Source organism: Pelodiscus sinensis, chromosome 1 (genome assembly GCF_052426305.1).
Source record: "Pelodiscus sinensis isolate ZL-2025 chromosome 1, ASM5242630v1, whole genome shotgun sequence".
Taxonomy (NCBI): Eukaryota; Metazoa; Chordata; order Testudines; family Trionychidae; genus Pelodiscus; species Pelodiscus sinensis.
In genome coordinates, this window is record NC_143052.1 from 166,694,068 (window position 1) to 166,716,943 (window position 22,876).

The 22,876-nt window shown below is 40.6% G+C and overlaps 1 protein-coding gene across 4 annotated transcripts in view; it reads right to left on the reverse strand.

Moving 5' to 3' along the window:
• POU2F1 (POU class 2 homeobox 1) overlaps positions 1–22,876 on the reverse strand; it is a 200,370-nt gene that overhangs the window by 58,681 nt on the left and 118,813 nt on the right. For 3 of the 4 annotated variants that reach the window (XM_089773295.1, XM_075909143.2, XM_006124220.5), the window contains exons 4-7: positions 22,131–22,184; positions 20,212–20,331; positions 18,284–18,463; positions 10,197–10,323 (exon numbers count right to left, since the gene is read on the reverse strand). In XM_089773295.1, the coding sequence (XP_089629421.1) occupies positions 10,197–10,323; positions 18,284–18,463; positions 20,212–20,331; positions 22,131–22,184 (481 nt within the window). The remainder of the gene's footprint in view (positions 1–10,196; positions 10,324–18,283; positions 18,464–20,211; positions 20,332–22,130; positions 22,185–22,876) is intronic. The other variant, XM_089773288.1, reaches the window with a different exon arrangement.

Genomic DNA, 22,876 nt, shown 5'->3' on the forward strand with positions numbered 1-22,876 from the left:
ATGCTACTCTCCAAGGTTCCTATTTAAGCCTTCATAAATCATGGGAATAAGGCGTACACTAGGTCTCCCAGGACAGGTATTTCAACTTTCGCCCCCACTCCCACTCCCCCCCCCATTGGAATCTTCTGGTCTGAAAAGAAATTCTCTACTTGCACCTTTCTGAACAGGACAGTGTTCCTGAAGATTCATGTATCATGCACCTTCCTGGACCATGCTGTGCTGATGTCAGTGAAAAAGCCACAGTGATGCACAAGCACCTGCAAAAACTACAGTAAAGTCTCGGTTATCCGACTTTCACTATCCGACATTCCATTTTATCTGACGGTGCCGCCTGTCACGTGACAGCACGGGGCTCCAGGGCCACTTCATACGACAATGGCACGCAGTGCGGGCTCGGCAACCCTACCTCCCCACTCCATGCCCACGCTGCGGACTCACCCAGCACTCAGGTATGCTGGGCCTGTGTCCCGCTCGGGACTGAATCCTGGCTGAGGCAGGAAGGGAAGGGAAGGGTGTGTGTGGGGCAAGGGGAGGGGCCCCCACCGAGCTGAGGAGAGGCAGGAGCGCCGGGGCCTTGGACATGTCTAGGTGGCCCGGGGGAAGACGCAGCGTCCGGAATCCACCAGGGAGGGGGCAGCACGCGCGACAACCGTCCCCAAGACAGAGCGGAGCCCTCTTTGGAGGCTCCCCCTCCACAGCTGCTGCTGCTGCCGTCCCTATTATTCAACATTTCCGGTTATCCGACCATCCTCCAGTCCCGTTTAAGTCAGATAACCAAGAATTTACTGTATAGCAAAGTAGCCCTTTCCAGTGATGTACGCCTTCACAAGATAGTCTGGGACTAAAATAGGGATATGCGTTCCATTTATCTCCCTGCCTCCATTAGGGAATCCCATTGCCACAAAGTCATTTACTATTCACACACATTGCCATGAGTTCTTCATAGCACAACAGGATTAATGGTTCTGCACTCTTGCATTAAAGCAGCCCCAGCCGTGGATTTCCTGACTCCACACTGATTCATGACTGACTTGTAGCAGTTTGGAGTTTCCAGCTTCCTCCCAGTAATCGCTACATGAGTCTTTCAAGAGGGAAGCACTCAATTTGCTGTCCTTGTGCCACAGTATTGGTGCACGCTCTGCACACAATTTCAGCCTGGCGGCTTTCCAAATCTGAAAGTTCTGTAGACTCTGCTAGTCATCCAGACCTGCCTAATAATGTGATACCACAACTCGGTGGTTGTTTCCCTAGCCCCAAAGGAATGGTCCACTGCGTTCAGTTTTCAAAAGTAACCTGGTCGGGTTTTTTTCCATGTCACTCAGGTCAGGGACTTCTGATTCCTGTTCAGACTGGGTGCTCATGATACACTGTAGGACCAGCCATGAAAGTGTTTATAACCATGACCACAAGACTAGAGACCAGCACAGAATCCATCCTTTCAGAGATGGTGGGGGCACAGTAAATCGGGATCACTGAAAAATATGGCAAAATGCAGTCAAAAGCTTGTAGAATGTTGGGATGGAAAAAAATTGTATCATGGGGGCATTGAGCCTGTACCCAGGATGTTTGGCAAGCTAAGTACTGCACCTCCTACTCAAGAACTGAGGAACCTGTACCTGAACTCTTTTGGGATGCGTGAGGCAAGGTTGGTTCTTCCTCTCTTACCACCAGATTATCAAGGAAAAGTGTGAGTACAGTAATTAAAAATGTTATACCACCTGTATTTCTAGTACTCTGATTAGCCAATGCAAGCTGTGGGGCTGGTGCTTGCGGGGAGAGGGGGGGGGGGCAGGAGGATGAGGAAATGCACAGAACCATCGCGTCGCACCTCCCTGTAGGAGCCGTGTGGAATGGGGACATGCTGCTGCTCCTGGGAGCCACATGGAGCACAACAAGCCCCATACCCCACTCCCAAGTGAAAGCTTGAGGACCAGATTAATCCGGCCCACAGGCCACAGTTTATCCCTCAGTCTGGTCAAGAGACTTACATCATTTGTTGAAACCAAAACAAAACTTTGTCAAACATTCAGATTCTCTGATGAGTGACATGTAATTATGTACAGAATAACTAGTAGTAAGTTCACTCTGGAAATTTCAGGCAATAAGGTGTTATTTAAATTTATTTGTTGATGGCTTTTCCTTTGGAGCCACATGAATTTTGGCCAGCTTCTTTTACTGTATGATTTGTTTAATCTTTTAAGAGGTAATGCATGTAGAAAACATATCCTTCATATAACTGCTGTGATTTTATGCATTTCAAACTTTTCTGTATGCTTTAGAGAGTTTAAAAATAAGAAAAAAATCTTCTCAAGAACAAATTAAGATTTTCAAATACACACCATTTTGCTTTTCAATTACCTAAATATTCTAATTCTGACATATGTTTAGAAATACAAACCACTTTTGATTAGCTCTTGCCTCAAATATTAAGATCATGATGGTATGATTGCCATTACAGTAACAATGTCAATGATAATGTATATGGTGATCTAACCATATGAATGTATTTGGGAAGGTAATGTTATTTGAGAGAGACGTCTTATTTTTCGTTTTAAAACAATTTATCTACCTCCACTCACAAAGTTTCCTGGAACAGTTAATGACCAATGGGAATTAATAGCCTGAGGAAAAAACTCTCCCTGCCAGACAACAATCCCCAAAGAGAACAATCTGAAACTCAGTTGCTGTCTAAAATTACCACATGAAAATTAAACTCATTCTCATGTAGATTTTCATAGAATTTTTTTTTAAGTAGCCCAGATGTGTATTATACAATTCACATATCTAACTGATTTCATAACAGAGGGGTATTTTCCATCTATAAATGAGAAAACCCCCTTTCCTCTGTAAAGCAACTAGATTTTCTAGTGGCCATATCCCAGAGGTTAGCTTTCAAGACAGCACTGTGAGACTGATTCAAAACAAAACTGTGAAATATCTGTTGAAAAAAAGTTCTGTAATACACTTCATGCTTCAGATATGTATCTTATGCATCTCTGCTGAATGTAGTTAGAGGTTAGGTCCCTCAATGGCTATTACCCAGGATGGGTAGAAATGGTGTCCCAGTATGGCCATTCTTATGTTCTTAGTTACGTTTAAGGCAGCAGTTCTCAAACTTTTTTAGCTCTGGAGCCCTTTACATGTGTAAAAATTTATGCGGAGTCCCAGCAGTCCATGGATTGTATGTGTTGTACTTATGCGGAGCCCTGCTGTCCACTGATTGTATGTGTTGTACCTATCGATGTTTCTAGTTTGTCAATCTTGCAGAGCCCCTAGAGATATCTCACGGAGCCCTGAGGCTCCGCGCAGCACAGTTTGAGAAACACTGGCTTAAGGGGAAGAAGGTTCAAGAAAGTGGTGGCCTTTCCTTTAACTAGGCTCCCAATGTCATTAAGGTATTTCAAGAGAAGGATCAGGTCCTTCAACAACTATATCTAGAACTGTATTGGGAGCTAGATAGAGAAGACTAATGATGTGATCTATTCTCATCAATCCACTTTATTGAGTTGATAAACTATTATATGTTGCACCATCTCCAGTTTACTAGTGTCCTTTAGGATCAGATCCTGGCATAACGTGCTATAGCACACCAGTCCAAAGATGAAAAACTGCTTTCTGATGGACAGGGATCGACAAATCAGTGAATCTACTCGCCCATGGCAAGTAGATTTCAGCCGGTCGCCCTGTTCACTGGCGGCACGCGCATGCGCGATGTGGGTCTTGCGCATGCGCAGTGCGGGGCTGGCGAGTAGATTTCACCATCGTTTGTCAAGCCCTGCTGATGGAGATCAAAAAACAATCCAAAAGATTGAGTTGCATTGCCTGTAATTCTTCAGAGAGGGACAGGTCAGGATTTACTGCCTAGGTGTCCTCACAGGTCTCTGGCGCCATTGATAACAACCAGAAGGTTGCTTGCGTGTATGCTCAGTGATGTGTGCTGTGTCAACTTGTGCACTTAAGACTCTAAAGCAGACCCCAAGAGAGCCCCCAAAGACCACAAACCAGATCATTCGGCAGGCGCACATAAATGTCCTGGCGGGCACCATGGCGCCCGCGGGCGCTGTGTTGGGGACCACTGTTTTAGGACCTCATCTTACTACATTGCCAATCTAAAATGAAATGCAGCATTTCTAGCCACTGACACTATGTGGATGTCTAGAACCTGTGATGATTCCAACAGGATTCCAACACTGAGCATCTCTTTAAAACAAAAATACCCAGGTTTTTAAGGTGATTTCTTCAAGTATTTAATCAGATATTTTTAGTAGGGTTGTCAATCACAGTTAACTCATGCTATTAATTAAAAATCATGATTAATTGCCATTTTAATTATACTTGTTAGTAGAATACCAATTGAAATGTATTAAATATTTTTGGATTTTTTTTCTACTTTTTCAAATATATTGATTTCAATTACAGCACAGTATACAAATTGTACACTGCTCATTTTATATTATTAATACCGATATATGCTCAGTAAAAATGATAAAAATAGTATTTTTCAATTCACCTTATAAGTACTAAAGTGAAATTTCTATTGTGAAAGTGTAACTCACAAATGTAATTTTTTTGTTTGTTATGTAACTGCACTCAAAAAATCAAAATAAAATGTAGAACTGTAGAGCCTATAAGTTTACCCAGTCCTACTTCTTGTTCAGGCAATCGCTAGTCCTACTTCTTGTTCAGGCAATCGCTAAAAGAAAGGCATTTGTTTACATTTATGGGAAATAATGCTGCCAGCTTCTTATTTACAATAGGAATGTTAAGAGGCAGGTAACTGATTAATTGTGTAGTCGATACAAATTGTATCGACTACACAATTAGTTGATAAGGGAAGGTGCTACCCCGCTGCAGCTCTGCAGTTTAAATGCAGTAAGAACCAGCAGGCTCTTACTACATTTAAAATACAGATCTGCAGCAGGGGTAGCTCACAGACCTCGTGCAAGCTGGGATTGAGCAGTTTTGTCTCTCCAGTATGGGACCGTTGCAACTCTGTATTTTAAGTATAGTAAGAGCGGGGTGGCCTCTATATGTTTTAGCCACGACTCCAGAAGAGATGTTTCCATGCTGATGATGCTTGTTAAAAAAAAATGCGTTAATTACATTTGCGATTGAACTCCTTGGGGAAGAATTCTGTGTTTGTGTCTCTTTCTTACCCACATTCTGCCATATATATCACATTACAGTGATCTCAGATGATGAATCAGCATGTTCCATTTTAAAAACACTTTTGCTGCAGATCTGACAAACCACAAAGTACCACCAATGTGAGATTTCTGAAGACAGATTCTTATACCACGGGCGGAGTACTGTAGCTGAAGTGCCCTCCAAAATTTGAAAGGAGTGAGGTGAAAAGCATGCTTTCAGAAGTCTTAAAAGAGCAACACTGATGTGGAAACTATAGAACCCAAAGCATCAAAAAAGAAAATCAACCTTTTGCTAGTGACATCTGACTCAATGAACATGAAAACGTGTCAGTGCGCACTGCTTTGGATTGTTATCAAACAGAACCCGTCATCGGCAAGGACACATGTCCTCTGGAATTGTTGTTGAAGCATATAGGGACATGTGACTCTTTAGTGCTTTTGGTATGTACATAACCTGTGATGCCAGAACAACAGTTCCATGTGAACACCTGCTCTCACTTTCAGATGACACTGAACAAAAAGGGGCAGTATTATCTCCTGCAAATGTAAGCAAACTTGTTTGTCAGAGTGACTGACTGAACAAGAAATAGTTCCGAGTGAACTTTTAGGTTCTAAACTTTCACATTGCTTTGTTTTTTAAATGCAGGGGTTTTTGTACATTCTACACTTCTAAGTTGAAATTTCATGATAAAGAGATTGCACTACAATACCTATACTAGCATTTTTACAGTGCAAATATGTGCAATAAAAATAAATAAAGTAAACAATGTACACTTTGTATTCTGTATTATATCTGAAAATGTAGAAAACATCCAAAATATTTAAACAGTATTTATTATTATTTAACAATGTAATTAATAGCATTATTATCCATAAGAACATACATAAGAACATAAGAACGACCGTACTGGGTCAGACCAAAGGTCCATCTAGCCCAGTATCCTGTCTGCCGACAGTGGCCAGCACCAAGTGCCCCAGAGAGGCTGGACCGAAGACAATGATCAAGAGATTTGTCTCCTGCCATCCCTCTCCAGCCTCTGACACACAGAGGCCAAGGACACCATTGTATCCCCTGGCTAATAGCTTTTTATGGACCAAACCTCCATGAAATTATCTAGCTTCTCTTTAAATTCTATTATAGTCCTAGCCTTCACAGCCTCCTCTGGCAAGGAGTTCCACAGCTTGACTACACGCTGTGTGAAGAAGAACTTTCTTTTATTAGTTTTAAACCTGCTACCCATTAATTTCATTTGGTGTCCTCTAGTTCTTCTATTTAGGGAACTAATAAATAACTTTTCTTTACCAGCCCTCTCCACACCACTCATGATTTTATATACCTCTATCATATCCCCCCTCAGTCTCCTCTTTTCTAAACTGAAAAGTCCCAGTCGCTTTAACCTCTCCTCATATGGGACCTGTTCCAAACCCCTAATCATTTTAGTTGCCCTTTTCTGAACCCTCTCCAAGGCCAAAATATCTTTTTGCGGTGAGGAGACCACTGTACATAGTATTCAAGATGTGGGCGTACCATAGTTTTATACGGGGGCAGTAAGATATTCTGGGTCTTATTTTCTATCCCTTTCTTAATAATTCCTAGCATCCTATTTTCCTTTTTGACCGCCGCTGCACACTGGTTAATTTTTAATTGCTTGGCAGCCTTAATTTTTACCTATATTAAATACAGATAAAAATAAATGTATTTAACATTTAATTTGAAGGTATGACAACCTATATTAAGACCTAAACTTACTATAATGTATTACATCGTTTAAATAAAATATTAAGCAGTGCATCTTTGTTGAAAAAAATTAAAGGAAGTCAAACTACTGAACTACTAGAGATCAATGGCTTCTTATTGTGTCCTCATATAGCTTCCTTACACAACTATGCATATGCGATTGCCCGATCTCTGGAAGAGAACTCATACTCATGCACTTGGCATTCACATGGGATAATTCAAATTTTGAGGGTGTAGCCTATAAATCTAACTTTGCATACCTGCCTGCAAACCGATATATTAATCTATAAACTTTTCACTGTCTTCATTCTAGTAATGCAAGAACCTACAGGAATTTTATCCTGTAAGAAGTTAGCCTTGGCAGTAGGTAGAAGAAAGATATATTATTGTATACAGATATAATGGCTTTGAAATACTGTTGTATATATTTAATATAAATATTATATACATAAAATATAGTCTAAATGGAGTGTGCTGGATCAACCACAAAGCAGACATTCTGTGCCCTGAAAATAGAATTATCATACATGGTCTGTGATGTCAACCTTATAGGTGCAACTGTTATGACATAACTGTCTGACACCCAAAAAATACCGCGACTTGAAGGGGCAAACAGAAAAGTAGGAAGGGTGTGCAGCTTGTGGTATTTCTCTGATTGGTAGTCAAAAACCCCCACGTTCACAAAGACACGAAGTGACAACTCATGTATATGGAAAGGCACACCTTAATTTCATTCTCCAATGAAACATCAGCATCCACAAAACATCTTAGGGTGTGGAAATCCATTTTGGCTTTGAGGGTTGGATCCTAAATGATGTCAAAGAGGCCTATATAACCCACATGAACAGCAGCGTGAGGCATGTTTCACAATTGTCATTTTCATTCTCTTTTTACTTTGATTACAAGTACTATCTGAAGACTTAGACAGCATAAGAAATTTAAGACTATCATAATCTCTTGTCTCTTGCTGAGACCTTTTTTGTATCAATGGAGTAGGCTGGTCCTCTAACTCCTCAAGGTTGTTAGGAGGGCGTGATGGTATTCTATTAGGTAATCACAATTGTGTACTTAGGCTATATCCATGTTACCATCTGGGCTGATTGAAACAATTTATATAGTCATTGCCTTAAGCATTATACTGTGTGTGTTTTTAGTACTTATTGCAATAAAGATTGTCATGTCTGTACCAGACACATTGTGAGCATGGCTTTTGTGGGTCCCAAAACTGCCTGACCAATGTAGAACTCAGAAGCTTTTAACTTTGTGACCAGGAATGGGGGACAAATCTAGGGAACTTTCTAGTCAGATTTGGCAAGCCAAAAATCCAAATTATATTCCAAAACTCCCCCGTTTAAGGCCAGTGGTATAGCCCCACTTAATCACTGTATCTATAGATCAGCTAACTCCAGTGCAGAGTTGATTTAACAATGCCATATAGTCCAGAGTTGATCTGAATCAGGTGGCAGGTGTTCAACAGGCAGAAGCCAGAGTGCACAAGCTACAGGGTCATTCACTATTTGTTTGCCCTAACTGATCCCTTGTAGGTGACGAGCATTTAATGGTGGTAAGAAAACTTTGCTAAAGATTCAGTTTACTCAGTGACAGTGTTATACACTGGATGTCTTGGATCTGTGCATTATCTTGTGAGCTCCACACAAATAGCAAATTCATGATGGGTATCAGGAGGAGCAACACGTATAAGGATGTAAAAGCTATTGATGTGAGTAGGCTTAAGGCATCCTGCAATACAGCAGCAGGCAATGTTAAGTCCAGTGTTTAGCTACTTTGCGTGTCTATGTATAGACTGCATCCCACTGCCAACAGAGGGATGCAAATCAAGCACTTCGGAAGTGCAAATGAGCCCGGGATTTAAATATCCCAGGCTTCATTTGCATACTCACGTTCCGACGCTGAAATCTCAGCTTCATTGACTATGTCAGGAAGTCTAATTTACATGCCTCTGTCGGCACAGGCATGTAGTCTAGACATGCCCTGAGTTACCATAGAACTTCCAAAATCTGGTTCAAGGGAGCCTCAGAATCCAAATAATCTCTTTTAAGGGAAAAATATCCACAAAACCACTGTTTTTAAGAGATTTTTTTTAAACTAGCCATTGTTATCCAGGCCTGCAGTTTTCATGCAGCTTCTGATGTCATAATAGTAATTAATAAATCTCTTAAAATGGTTCACACATAAGAAATCTAATCAGATGTTGACTTCTAGAAATATGGAGAGATGTGAAGCGAATTGTTTGCTACATGGAAAAGGACAAAACTGTTAAAAAAAATCTTATTTATTGAGGTAGAACTTTCACTAAAACATAATTAGATATTGTCTTTTGAAGAAAATCAAAATAAGGTTCTTCACAAACCATTCATCTACAGTTGAGGTTCTGTTTGCTAGCTTTTGCCTTGTAAATAAAAACACACCTTCAAGTATTAGCCTACAGTCTAGATATCAGAACTGCTTTAGAAATGCAGGATTTGCATTCTCTTTAGATCACAGTTACTAACTAAAATGCTTTAATATGTCTACCACAGACTGCTCATGGAAATAAAGTAACACACATACCATAAGTAGGCCCATGTTTTTGCATGGTTTTGCATGGTTGCATGGACCAACCCGGCAGCACCCCAGCTGCTCTGTCCCAGGTGTCCCCAAGTCAGCTGCTGCTGAAATGGACCAGCGGCTGACTCCGGGAAGCCGGGGCAGAGCAGCTCTGCCTCAGGCTTCCTGGAGTCAGCCGCTGGTCAGTTTCAACAGGGGCTGAATCGGGGACAGCTGGGGTGCTGCTGGGTTGGTACCGCAGCCCCGAGGGGCAGCGCTAAGGGACCTATCCAGCAGCACTCCAGCTGCTCTGCCCCTGGCTTCCCAGATTCAGCTGCTGGTCAGTTTTAGCAGTGGCTGAATCATGGAAGCTGGGGGCAGAGCAGCTCCAATGGTCCGGCTGCCCGGAGCACTTCCGGGTTCCTGATGGTGCCGGACCGTCAGGAGTGCCGGACCATCAGATGCCGGACCATCGGAGTTTTACTGTAACAATCTGATCAGCAGGGAGAAATTGTGCTCTCTTTCATCTAATGGAGTTTAGTGTAATCCAGCAAGCAAAGGTTCACAAGGCAGAACACATGTAGCACAAATGAGACTGAACCTCAAATTTTTTAGAAGGGCTAGCTCTTGCAGCGATTCTAGCCTTAAACCCAAAAAGACTATTTCCATAAAGGAATGTCAATAATGGGGGAGACACAAAAGGACTCTTGGAACTATTCACACTGAACCCAGCTCTGAAACTCTCCCAGAAAGGTCACACTCACCCTGCTGCCCTTGTGGCGTTTGTGAGATGATAAACTGTGCTGGCTGCAAGTTGGTTGTTGGATGCACCAACACAAACTGTTGCAAGTTGAGATTCTGCTGTTGGAGCTGCTGCAGGTGCTGCAAATCCTTAATGAAATAAAAAGGTATGCATTAATCATTTAAATCAGTCAAGTCCTAAAACATCTGAAATATCTTTCTAGAGCTTTCTTCCAGCACTGGGAAATAAAAGTGTACCTAGCACCAGTATGCTTAGTACTGAATAACTAAGCTTATTCTTTCATTTAAAAAACAGAAATAACAATTAAAAGTGCTTCACTGGCTAATCTATTTGAGTTATTTAAAACAAAATTACCCTAGGTTACTCTAGCAGGTATGATAGACGCACCTGTACTTTCATCTATTAAGTTGTCTGTTTACATCTACTCATTCATTTTCCAGGGTGAAGATTTTAATGCTTACTCTGTCTGACCAAGAATTTGAGGAGTTTCTCTTGATCTTTTTGAGCTGGAGTGTGAAGACACACAATATAGCTCTTTTTAAAAAAATGCTAGCCTTGTGCACTTTTGTTTGAACATTAATACATTAAAACCAATTGAAGTTAGAAAGTTGAAACCTGGCATGTAGATAGCGAAGAGGCATACTGATGACCTAAATGATTTCTGTTATTAATTACATCATTACTAGCCTGGCTTTTAAGGATTAGTGCTTTTGTTGAGTTTGAAAACAAGCTTGTTTTGATTGCATGAAGTTAAGAACATTTGAAAATTGTGTACTGAGCATACAAAATCAATTTAATCATTTCACTGAGATGTATGCTCTTTAAAAACACATGCAAAGCGTGGGTGCGCAAAATTCAGGAAGAGAGCACATTCCAAAACTGCAACCTCCCACCGTCCCAGCCAGCCTTCTGACTTTCCTCTCACCCATACCAATATAAGATTAATTGAAAATTGTTAAATTAAAAATAAAACAAAACAAAACAAAACCGAATTACGACAACAATTTGGGGACAAAGGAACAGGAGTACTTACAGATATTTTTTCGTATATATACGTTTATATTTGCGTATAAACTATATACATGTGCACATAAGGAAAAGAGTTCCTAATCTAAAACACATCCTAGCCACCATTTGGTCATTCTGTTCTTGGTAAATCCACAAGTGTAAACACTAATTGGCTCTGACCGAATGATGCCTGTTATACAATTGCAGACTTTTACTGCAGTATTTAAATTGCAAGCCTATTTTCAACACACAGTTTCAGGAAATTTTGGAAGCACTGCAATCACTTTCAGATCTCTGACAAGTTTGCTTGCTCCAATTTTGCTAGAGATTCAATTTACTTCTGGCCTTGTTTAATAAGGCTAAGCTTAGGTGGAATCCTGCCAAGAGAGCTGGTAAAAACAACTTGTTTCTTGGTCCCAGAAACATGATATGGGTCAGGATAACATAAGGTTAAATGTCTGCCACATGGAAGTATCCAAAATCCATTGGGTGCTGATACAGAAAGAAATAGGCAACTTCTGAACAGATCACCATTATGGAAAGAGCCTTGGGAACACTAGGTATGAGAACCAGATGCAAAAGTTCATGGGGAGTCACAGGATAAGGCAGGAAACCAACTCCTAGGGAAAAGATCCCCTAGGGTGGGGAGAGGGAGAGGCAAGACAGCCATTATCAGATTCGGCCCACCAAGCCAACTGATCCCACCCGCATCCACCCCACCATGCCCTTGCCCCCAGGCAAATCAATACATAGGAACAGGGGAGCATGCGAAGTCTCCTCCCCGCACCAGGGGCACGTGGTGCCTAGAGGGAACCACCAACAATTCAAAACAGCTGGCGGTTCCCTCTAGGCACTGCGCACCCCTGACAGGGCAGGGCAGGGCCAGGCCAAAGACATCACGCGCTACCCTGCCCCCAAACCCTAACTGACCTGGAGTGGAAGGAGTGCACAAAGTCTCCTCCCGCCACTAGGGCTGTGTGGCACCTAGAGGGAAACAGAGGGATCTGGGAATAGGGGAGCATGTAAAGTCTCCTTCCTGCACCAGGGGTGCGCAGAGCTGAGAGAGAAGCACCAGCTGTTCAAAACAGCTGGAAGTTATCACTAGGTGGCATGTGCCCTGGCAGGGCATGGGGCAAAGACTTCACACACTCGCCCCAGCCAATCAGGGTCTGTAAGCTGAGGAGCACACCAGGTGTCCTGGACCCACCCCTTCTGCCTGAGGCCCAGCTCCTTCCAGGGCAGCCCATGACCACTTCTGAAATTCAGTGTTCCCCCCTTCAAAAATGATTACTCATCCCTGCCCTTGGGAATAAAGATATTAAGAGAGATCAAAGGATGGAAGGTCGTGGGAACTGAGAAATGGGATCCTCAAGAATGGGTGCTGGAGAGACAATCTTGAGAAGGGGGATGGGACAAAAGAGTGAGAGGAACCAGAAAAAAGAAGAAACATGTCACTGCAGGGAGTTGGGAAAATCATTACATTTAAGGAAAAAGTGGGAAGGAAGAGAACAAGGCAGACAGCATTGGATCCAAGAAATAGAGGTGGGAAAACATCTGGATTTATTTCTTGCCTATGCTATCAAATCTAATAAGTGGGAGACCTAGTTAAAATATGGAAGCTGTTGTTGACATGATTAACTTAAAACACTGCTGAATCTCAATAAAGATAGGAGTAATCTGTGTTTAAAATCCAGATCTGAGTTTGACCTCGCATCTGTTTTACAACAGTGTAACTTTACAGGTATCAATGGAGTTACTTTTCATACATAAGTGTAAATCAGACAGGATTCAGGCTCAACTTGCTCCCAAAATACCCTATACCCTTCAACGAGACTACTGCATTCTGGAAAGGTAAATTAACCGATTTTAGTTCACAATTGTAGACGGGACCCAACTACATTCAAATACTTTATACGTGATACCTTTCAAGTTCATCTAATGAAAAACATTTTTAGGTGTTGGGGAGCCTATGATTAACTCTTCTTTGCACCTCCCCACAGTGTCTTATAGAAGTCACCTACTTTTATTTGGCTGGTTTTGTTCTTGGCTAAGTTATTAGGTCATGTAAACTTTTTCTCTGAAAGCACTAGATTGTTCCCTACAGAATATACTCTATTTTTCCAACAGAGCTTTAAAAATTCCAAACAACTGGGCTACCAATATCTAATAAGCTTCAATCCAGAGAGTTTATGATACCTGGTATAATTTTCCCTTAGATAATTAAATCTCATTCTCAGTATAGCCTCATCTATCATGCTAGTTACAGGTCTCACTAAATTAAATTACTCTCTATCCTTGGCATTTAAACTCTCCACAATATTTATCTCAGACATACATTTTCTGTCCCATCATTGAATTCATGTATGTACAATTTTATACCACGAACTCAGGTAATTTAAGACTGCATTATAATCCTGGGAGAAGAGTTATGGTTGCCCTTTCAACAGTAATTTCTGCATTTCATCATTTTGCATCCTTCATTATGCAAACTTTTGCATTAAAACTTTTTTTTTGTTTAACAGTTTGGAAATCAGCTTACATAGTAACATTTGAATTGGCAGAAAATCTGAAAACTGTACCAAACAAATCACATCAGTGACCAAGATAGCAATGTCAGAAGTTGCATTAAGTATGTGATTTGTAGTATCGTTCTAGTTTTCTCTCTCTGCTCAACCACCACACATGGTAGTGATTATTTATTTATTAAAATACTTGACAAGTTGGTCATATGCCACTAGAACTATTACAGTATAGGTCTACCTCATGGAAATGGCATAAAGAACCACCTATAAATACAGGACAGGCAATAATCTTGCAAATGACCAGATGGTTAGGAGAACATGTGTGAGAAATTATCTTTCTGGGAGTCATCTTAGCTAAGAAGGAGGAAACTTAATATTATCAGTGCCATTCTCCCCATCTTGATCTTGGTAACGAGCAGCTTGGTTGAGCCTTCTTTGAACTGGGAACTTTACCCTAGCTATAATGCTATTAATGCTTGTTGGAAGAGTTGGCTGAAGAGAAGTGCATCTTAGACTCATTCATATTATATCACTTGCATCTATTCCTAATGTTTTAGATAACTATAGCACTATAATAATTCTCACTTTAATGATTAAACAAACAACCAGGGATCATTAGATAGGAAAAAAATATTTAGTAGGACATCTAGTCTATCCAACCAACATAGCTGTATAGTATACAATTTTTCATGTTTTGTCAAGTCTGATGCAACTTCCATCACTTTCTTTAGAAAACTATTCCTGTATAAATCTTGCCAGGATGAAGCAATTCCATCTGAAATTTTCTTAGCTCCATACTGTTACTCCTAGGTTTAACCCATGTACAAACCTAAGTATTTCTCTCCCTCTTTGACATGTATTTCAGTCAAATATTTACAACAGATCACAACAGAAGATGAACAAAAGGCCCAGTATCTAGAGACCTCAAAACTTGCCACAACTGTTAGTGGTACTTCTAAATCAGCTCAGCAGCAGCACTAACAATCTTACTCAGCACAAGCAACATACTGCAGAGATGTAACTGCAGAGTACATTAAATAGGCAATGCTTGTGCAATTAGTTAATTAAAATAAATGTGGTAATCCTCCTGCTGCTGAAACCTGCCAGTTAATCAATTATTCAAGTATCATCACTTAAAACAAACAGTCGGCTATTTGGGTAATCAGTTGTGTGTTTACAATAGCAATGCAAATAAGCAAACCTGTGTGTTGTTTACAGATCAGTGTCAAGATGGATTGGAAAGCATGGTCCCATCCATCTGCAACTATAGAAGATATTCTTTGTTGAAAACTTGTCTCTCTCAACTATGCCCAACAAAGGGCTCAACTTTCATCTGACCAGGAAGCCAAGGGTCACACTTAAATTTTATAAAGAGGAATAGAAAGCAGTTAGTTTATAATTGCATACCAAAAATATGTATTAAAAGAACATTAATAGTAAAGTCAACAGAAAGCTTGTAGTCCCGTAGCACCTTAGAGACTAACAAATAAATAAATAAATAAATATAGATATAGATATAGTATGAGCTTTCGAGGGCAAAACCCACTTCCTCAGATGAGCAGAGTGGAGAAAAAACTGCCTAATTCAGTGCAAAATATGGATAGCAGTTCATCAATAAAGCACTATTCAACATTTTGTTTCCTCCTTGATCAGTGTGTGGCTGAAGACCTTACTTACTGCATATTGTTCAAACTCTCCTCTAAAAACAGAATTAATTTTTTCAAGGGCTATTGTATCACTCTCATCACTACAGCATCTAGATACTTTACAAACTTGAATTAATTTATTTTACAGCTGAGGAGATGAAGAACAAAGAGATTAGGGTAAATAGGTACCCATCTATTTTTGGTACCCAATTTTAGTTGCCTAAAACCAAATTTTTCAACTACCTAGTATTATATTCCACTTCACATGTTCAAAAGACAGTTCACAGTTGGAACTAATGTTAATGAGAGTACTCAGCACTTCTACAAATCAGCCCCCACTGTCGCAAGTTCAGCACCCATTTAGTGACCCCTTGAAAAATTTAATTTAAGGACTTGCTCAGAATCCCCATAGAAACTCTGAGGCAGAGACAAAGACAGACTCTAGAATTCAGCTCTACAGGAGGAGCACTTAGCTTCCTTAACCATAATACTGTCTTTTCTCTTCCTGCAATTTTCTCCCTCATTCACTATCCACCAGGTTCCAGCTTCAGAAACAAATGAAGTAGGATTCCTACATACAACAGACATCTTTATTACCCAACTTTGAGTCATCCTCAGAGCAGTTTTATCCTGTGCTCTGAACGAGATAAGGGTACTGCAGAATAAGTGGTATGTAATCATGTGATTAAAGACTGTATCATAATGCATATGCACAGGGCTCGCCGAACCGCAGTGAGCCCTGCTCGCCACCTGCACTGTCCGGCAATCTGTGCATGCACAGATCACCTGAACCCGGCTCTTCCAGGTTGCAATCTACTTGCCACAGGCGAGCAGATTGCATTATTTGTCGAGCCCTGCATATGCACACAAAGGCAACATTTATACTGACATTCCCTAATTTCTGGGTGTTTATTTTTAAGCTTAATAATGTTCTTTTAGCATAGCTTTGTATGCCACCACCTGATTATAGACTGAAAAAAAACCCAGAAATTCCATCATGTAGCATCATAGAAACACATGAGCCCTCAGCAGGGTTGCAATATTTAGATCTACTGCACAGATCTTTGTCACTTCAGATTATGGTTTAGTTGATAGCAGTAGTAGGTTCTCATCATCTATGTGAACCAGTGCTAGAGGAGGATGGGATACTGTCAATCGAAGTCACAGATATTTGCTGATAGGAATGTCGGGTCCCATTCTGGGATGGGGGAAAGGAGCATACTTTAGCTGGCACAAACTCTTCTGCCCACTGACCCCAGCTGAGCTCCTTTCTACCTAATCCACTCCAACCTGTTTTGTTTCTAGATCCCACACCTATTTTCAACTAGCCAGTCCCAATATCCATTCCTCAGGTTTTTCATCCCAGTTACATTCCCCTTGCCCAACAAGCCCTTGTGTGATCTATCTGGACTCCTAGTCCCAGTCTCCTTGCTCAGTTCCCACCCAATCCCCAGCTCTTTTTCCTCACTCTTCTTAATCAGTCCCATTCCTCTACTCCTGCCTTACCTCATCTGTTTGTCTTCACCAGCTGTCCTCCAATCTCCCAAAACCCCACATTCCCTATGCCCAATTTTCTCCCTAGGCTGTTCATTCTATCTAGCGTCCTGTCCACCCAAACTTCTCATCTCAGTCTCTTTGCTCGCTAAGTTCTAATTTACCCCAGCTCCTTCCAGATCTCCTTTCCCACACTCTACTCAATTGCAGTCTAAGTCTCCATGACTAGTCACTACCAGTCCCTGTAGCAGCCAAGCTTGGTCTCCACACCTTGTTCCTAGGCCCAGTCTCCTCCCACCGAAAACTCTTAGCCAGCCTCCAGTCCCAATCTTTCCCCTCCTATCCCAATCAGGCACCTTGTCCAAATCACTTGTTCAACTCATTCTACAAGTCGGGCTCATCCTCTCTATAGTCAAATCATCCTTTGAATGAAAGCAAAGGGAGTGAAAGCACCTAAAGGTGCCGGATTATCGGAAGTTTACTGTAGTGTGTGCAGGAACTGTAATTCTAGGATGTGTTGAAAACGAGGCCAAAAAACAGACTTAATTCGATAACCTTGGGGTCTACATTTCGTTACATATGTCTGGAAGGACCTAGAGACCGCCATGCTGCACATGCTAAGAATCAATGGTTCCAGGTTCTCCACAGTTGACAAGGTTAACCTGGACAGATCCAAGGACTTCAAGGCTACTCCTGCTGGGCACTCCTGCTGAGTTCTCTGAAGAACTCCTTATCCAAAGTAAGGGTGATGGACCCTCAGTACAAGATTTCAACCTGGGTGGATCCAGGCACCTGAACCACTTTAGCAAGCAGTTTTCCAGTAACAAATGGTACTGGATCTCAGGTGCTGGACCTGATGCACCAGGGAAGATCCAGGAGCCTTAATGCCACTTGCATCAAACACACAGCCGGCATGAGAAGTGGGTATCCAAAGTCCAATTGCCTAAGTCAGGTACATAGTTGGCTTTGCACAAAGAGTTTTCTAGGTCAGTAGGGATACAAGGCCACCCTCCTGATCCTGTTGGTCCTACAATTCCCATTCTATATGGACATCATCTTTCACCCCCTCTTTCTTAAGAAAAACTAACTAATTACAAATACAAATATCCCCAAAAAAGTAAGAAATGAAAAATGACCAGGGAAGTGTTGAGGACAATGTCTGTGACATCATCAACAGTGAGTAAAATTGAGGGGTAGCTGGGATCACATGTTTTTAGACTCCCTGAAGGCTCCCATGAAGGGGTGAGAAAGGAGGAATGAGTGATCCGAATGGCTCTGCTCAATTGAAAATTCTGGAAGCCTATGGCACAGGTGCATTGATCCCACAAGTGAAAATATAGAGAGGCCACTTGAACAAGTAGATGGTCTTTTTCAGGTTAAATCTCAAACCCTCAACTCACTCAAACACCAGTGCTCACCTGTGCAATCTGTATTGGCTGAGAAAGAGGAATCTGCGTCATCGGTGTCGCAGCGGAGGCCGAGATGGTAGCGCCTGCAGCATTGTGCTGCTGATTGGCTGAATGCTGCACTGCAGCTGCCAGCAACTGTGCCTGTGCTTGTTGTAATAACAACTGCTGCTGGGCTGGTGTCAACGTGAGCTAGAAACAATTACAATAGTCATTAACAAGAGAAAGAACAGTTCCCATTGCAGACTACAAGGCAATGGACATTAGCCAACCTAGGCACCTTATACAAGGGCAGTTGGCTACTCAACATAACATAGCAATCAACCTACAGCACAATTTTGGTAGAAGCATTTATATTTTAAGTGTTATGTTGCCATCAGAACCTAAGGAATCACATAAGCTTCTCCACAGCAGTACTCCAAGGTTCATGCAAAAAGGTAATTAACTAGCAAGCAAAAAGAAAAAATCAGCCTCAACAGGATTTGAAAGGAAACGTACACCCATAAGAACAGCAAGTGATTAGCCAGATGAAAGAAAAGCAGGAGTGCTAGCTGTGGCTACTGAATGAACTGATAACACCCCAGCTGCCTCACATTAGCATGAATCCCTGCCATGTTCCATCATTTCCATTATGCCCTAAGATATAAGTGAAGAACATGAGCTCCATTTGTTTTACTCCTAGTCTCTTCTCCCATCTGCCTTTTTCCTTTTAACAGAATAGGGTTGGCAAGTTTACATGCCTTCCCTCTTCCAAACACACATTATCTCTATGAAACAGGTGGCAACAGTCTCTCCTTTACATGTAAATGAATCAGAATGTCCACATTTAATACAATCTCCATCTACATAAACCTGGAGTTTTTGATGTCTCAGTGCCACAGACATTCACCAGAGAAGACAAAAATGATTAATTTAGAATAGGTTTTAATAAATTTCTTCTACCATGTAATTTATTGAAAATGAATACTTTAAAATAACAAAATACAAATTAAATTAAACAAAATCCATTAAATGTAGGCCTTGGTAATCTACACAGCTATCCTACTTTGAGGATTCCACAGCAAAAATGATTGAATTAGACATGATGCCATTCAAATTTGCAGGTGATGATCATTTAAAATCACAGACCCAATGCACTGACAAGATAACCTAATTCCCAATTCATGGGCAAAATGATCAATCTGCAGAGCTGATGAAATGGAAATAACTTCTCCAGCCAAACTAAGCCACTTTCAAATGTGTTTTAAATTCATTTTAAACATGGATGGGGGTTCTACAAAATCACAAGGATTGCCCTTTAAAAATAAACAATCTTCCAAACCTCCAAAACTTTGCTATTTAAAATAAACAAATAAAATACTGTCAGGTTGAATGGAGAGGGCTGAATTCTGTTGGGCATAGGCAAAAAGGTTGATGAGATCTAAAGATAGAGGTGCTAAGAGACTATAAACTTAAGCATGCCTTTCGCAAAATGTTTAAAAAATTAGGGATTATATATTGTAATAAAGTTCCCATCACTTTTGCTACACATTTTGATGTGGTGTTTTCCTCTCATGCTTCTGTATAGTTCTGCAGTGAAGTCAAAATGTTAACTTTGATATCAATGACTTCTACAACAGGCTAATAACCTAGCAATGAAATGAAAACCCTATGTTTGACAAGGAGGAGAAAAAGAACAGGAACCAAGAAATTATAATATTGTAATAAAAATATCTACAACCACCACCAGGCGCTAAGAACTACTGACAAGCAGACTGCTTTTTGTATAAAAAAGTTCTCACTCTCCTTACCACTTGTGTAAAACTTCCTCTGTTATGAAATGACACTAACCCTGGACAGCCACTCTACTATCTATTTTGTGGGTAATTCTAATTGGATGGTGAATGACGGCAGTACTGTCAGACAGGAGGTTTACTACAATTCTCTTGGGTAAACCTTACCCCGGTGATCTGTCCTCCGGCCAGCATGAGCTGGGTCTGGGGTATGGCCGCCTGCACTGAAGGCTGCTGGGAAGGCTGGCTTGGCTGCTGGGAGTCCCCAGATTCTTCATTAGATTTAGACTAGGAAAAAAATATAACTCTTTATAGTGTAAAACAGATGTTAATATGTACACTATCATCTCTACACTACATCAAATATCTCATCTTCATACAAAAAGCCCTTGGGTTTATTTTAAAAGTGGATTTAAGAAATGTCTCTTTGTGCCCTCTGTCTCAACTATGACTACTCAAACATGTGTAGCTAATACAGCTTAGGGTTAAACCAAAACAAAACACCTAATTCTTTTTGTACCTGAAATATTGTCAGATCTTGCTTTGTTTGCTGCACCTTCACTGAAGTTGATGTTATTTTTTTCTCTGCGATTAAAAAGTATCTGCCCACCATAAAGCACTTAAAATTATTCATGGATTAAAATCCAGAACAATGGAGTGTTTTTTTTTCATACATCTGCATTAAGGACCTCAAGTCAACAGAATGCTAGCTAAACAGGGAACTGATTTGAAATGCCCTTAATATACTTCACTAAATCTTGCAAAAAGACCTACACAAGAGTGTTTTAAAATAAAAAAAATAGCATTTATAAAGTTGTGCAGCGTTTTACTTAATCAGGTTTTTTTCAAAAAAATGCAGAAGAAAATACTGCAGCCATCAGGGAGGAAATGCAAGAGTGTCTGAAGAGGAAAGAGAGGGTTTTATGGTAATTAAAACTGGTTATGCAGAGCATTAAAATTCTGCATAGATTTGCATATTTTCCACCACCTGTTTTGGGGACTGCAGAGCAGGCTAATTAACATAAAGCCTCTGATTAATTCTGCCAGTCATTGAGAGATAATTACAGCATAGGACTGTAAACATTCTGCACTAGTGATACAGCCTGTTTGCCAACATTTCTCTCAGGGATGGAAGTTTACCATGGCAACCAAGACAATTTTCTGCCTTCTTTCTTTTAAAAAGGAAGATCACTATATCTCCCCATTCTTTCTGAAGCATCATCACATGTAACTGGGTCCATGTCCTATTTAGCTTCATGGAATGTACTATCCCAGTTCTTTAGTTCACTGAAATATTGAAACCAGTTTTCAACAAAACTATATCCCTTTCCCCTTTTGGCATATTGCTTGAATATTGTATTGAAAGGAAGCATTAGGTTGATTGAAATGCTATGGAGTATACTGCATTCACATAAAGTTTCAATGTTTTCCTAGGCCATGTAGATCAATGAAGAGCAGGTAGCCCAAGTTGTTTTTAATTTACTAGGTATAATTTGCTTGATGCTGAAGAAAACTCAAGTTGACCCATACCAGCAATCTTAAAAAAAAAAAATCAATGCTACATCAGCCCCTTATGTTCAACTTCCAAAAACACTTTGCAAAATAATCTATGATTAAAACAAGGCTGTAATAAAGGAACATGTAAAATATTGGAGGTTTTAAATGCAGTACGACAACTGCAACTAATCTCTGGCGCAAAATTATGAGCACCAAGCATTAAACCAGCTCCTCCTGCTGACCATCACCCATCTGGTCTGAAGCTGTAAAACCATTACTATTCAACCTCTCTTTACATTTACAAATCTAAACAAACATAATTAGAATATGACAGATCACAGCCTGAAAACTATCTTTAATGGAACAGAAGCTTCAGGGGGTAGCCGAGTTAGTCCATACAAAAAACAGCAGCAAATCGTCTGGTAGCACTTTATAGACTAATAATACATGTAGATGGTATCATGAAAGCTCATGAGACCATCTACATGTTTTGTTAATCTATAAAGTGCTACCAGACCATTTGTTGCTCTTGCTTTTTTTAAATGGAATAGATACTTGATGGACAATTGGAGAAGGAGGGCAGTCCTTACCTGTACATTTAAGGACTGAGCAGCAGCCTGTAAACTTGTTCCAGCGAGCTGGACCTACAACACAGTGCAAAGAACTGAGATGAAGTGAAGTAACAGTCATATACAAATCTAAAAGATAAAACACAGACCCTCCCCCAAACATTCTGCAGTATCTGAAAGCAGGGGCAGTGCTGAGAAATATTAAACATAAGTCCATATGGACTTTGCACAGTGTTATCTGTCCACCGCTTAATGAGAAAAGATTCTGTCAGCTGAGGAACTCTGGGTGATGATATAAATCTGACTATGAATGGATAATTTTTGGGGTGGGTGAGCATTCTTTAGGAAATATAATTTTATGAAGAAATCTCTTGGTTTTTTTTAACAAAAACCATTTAATTATCTTCCTAACTTCAGAACAGGCATTACTCCAAAGACACATGCATTCACTACCTTCCTTATATCACACAATGGGAAATGCACACATGCATCAGGAACCTCAGACACCACATAAAAACTGCCCTCAGACTAGTCCATCACCCAAGCACTTCAAAAAGAATTTACCTATAGAGGACATGATACCCTTAACAAGGGTAGCATTGACTGAAGTGTATTCAAACTTAAATTTTGTGATCGATGACCTGGGTCATTCCAAAAAAAGCATGTGGAATCCATGGGGTACGGGAGAGAGGGAAAGGGAGAGGAGGGAGAGGCAGGAAAATTAAATTAAAGCAACATTCCAGAATTTGGGATTTTAAAGGAGCAAG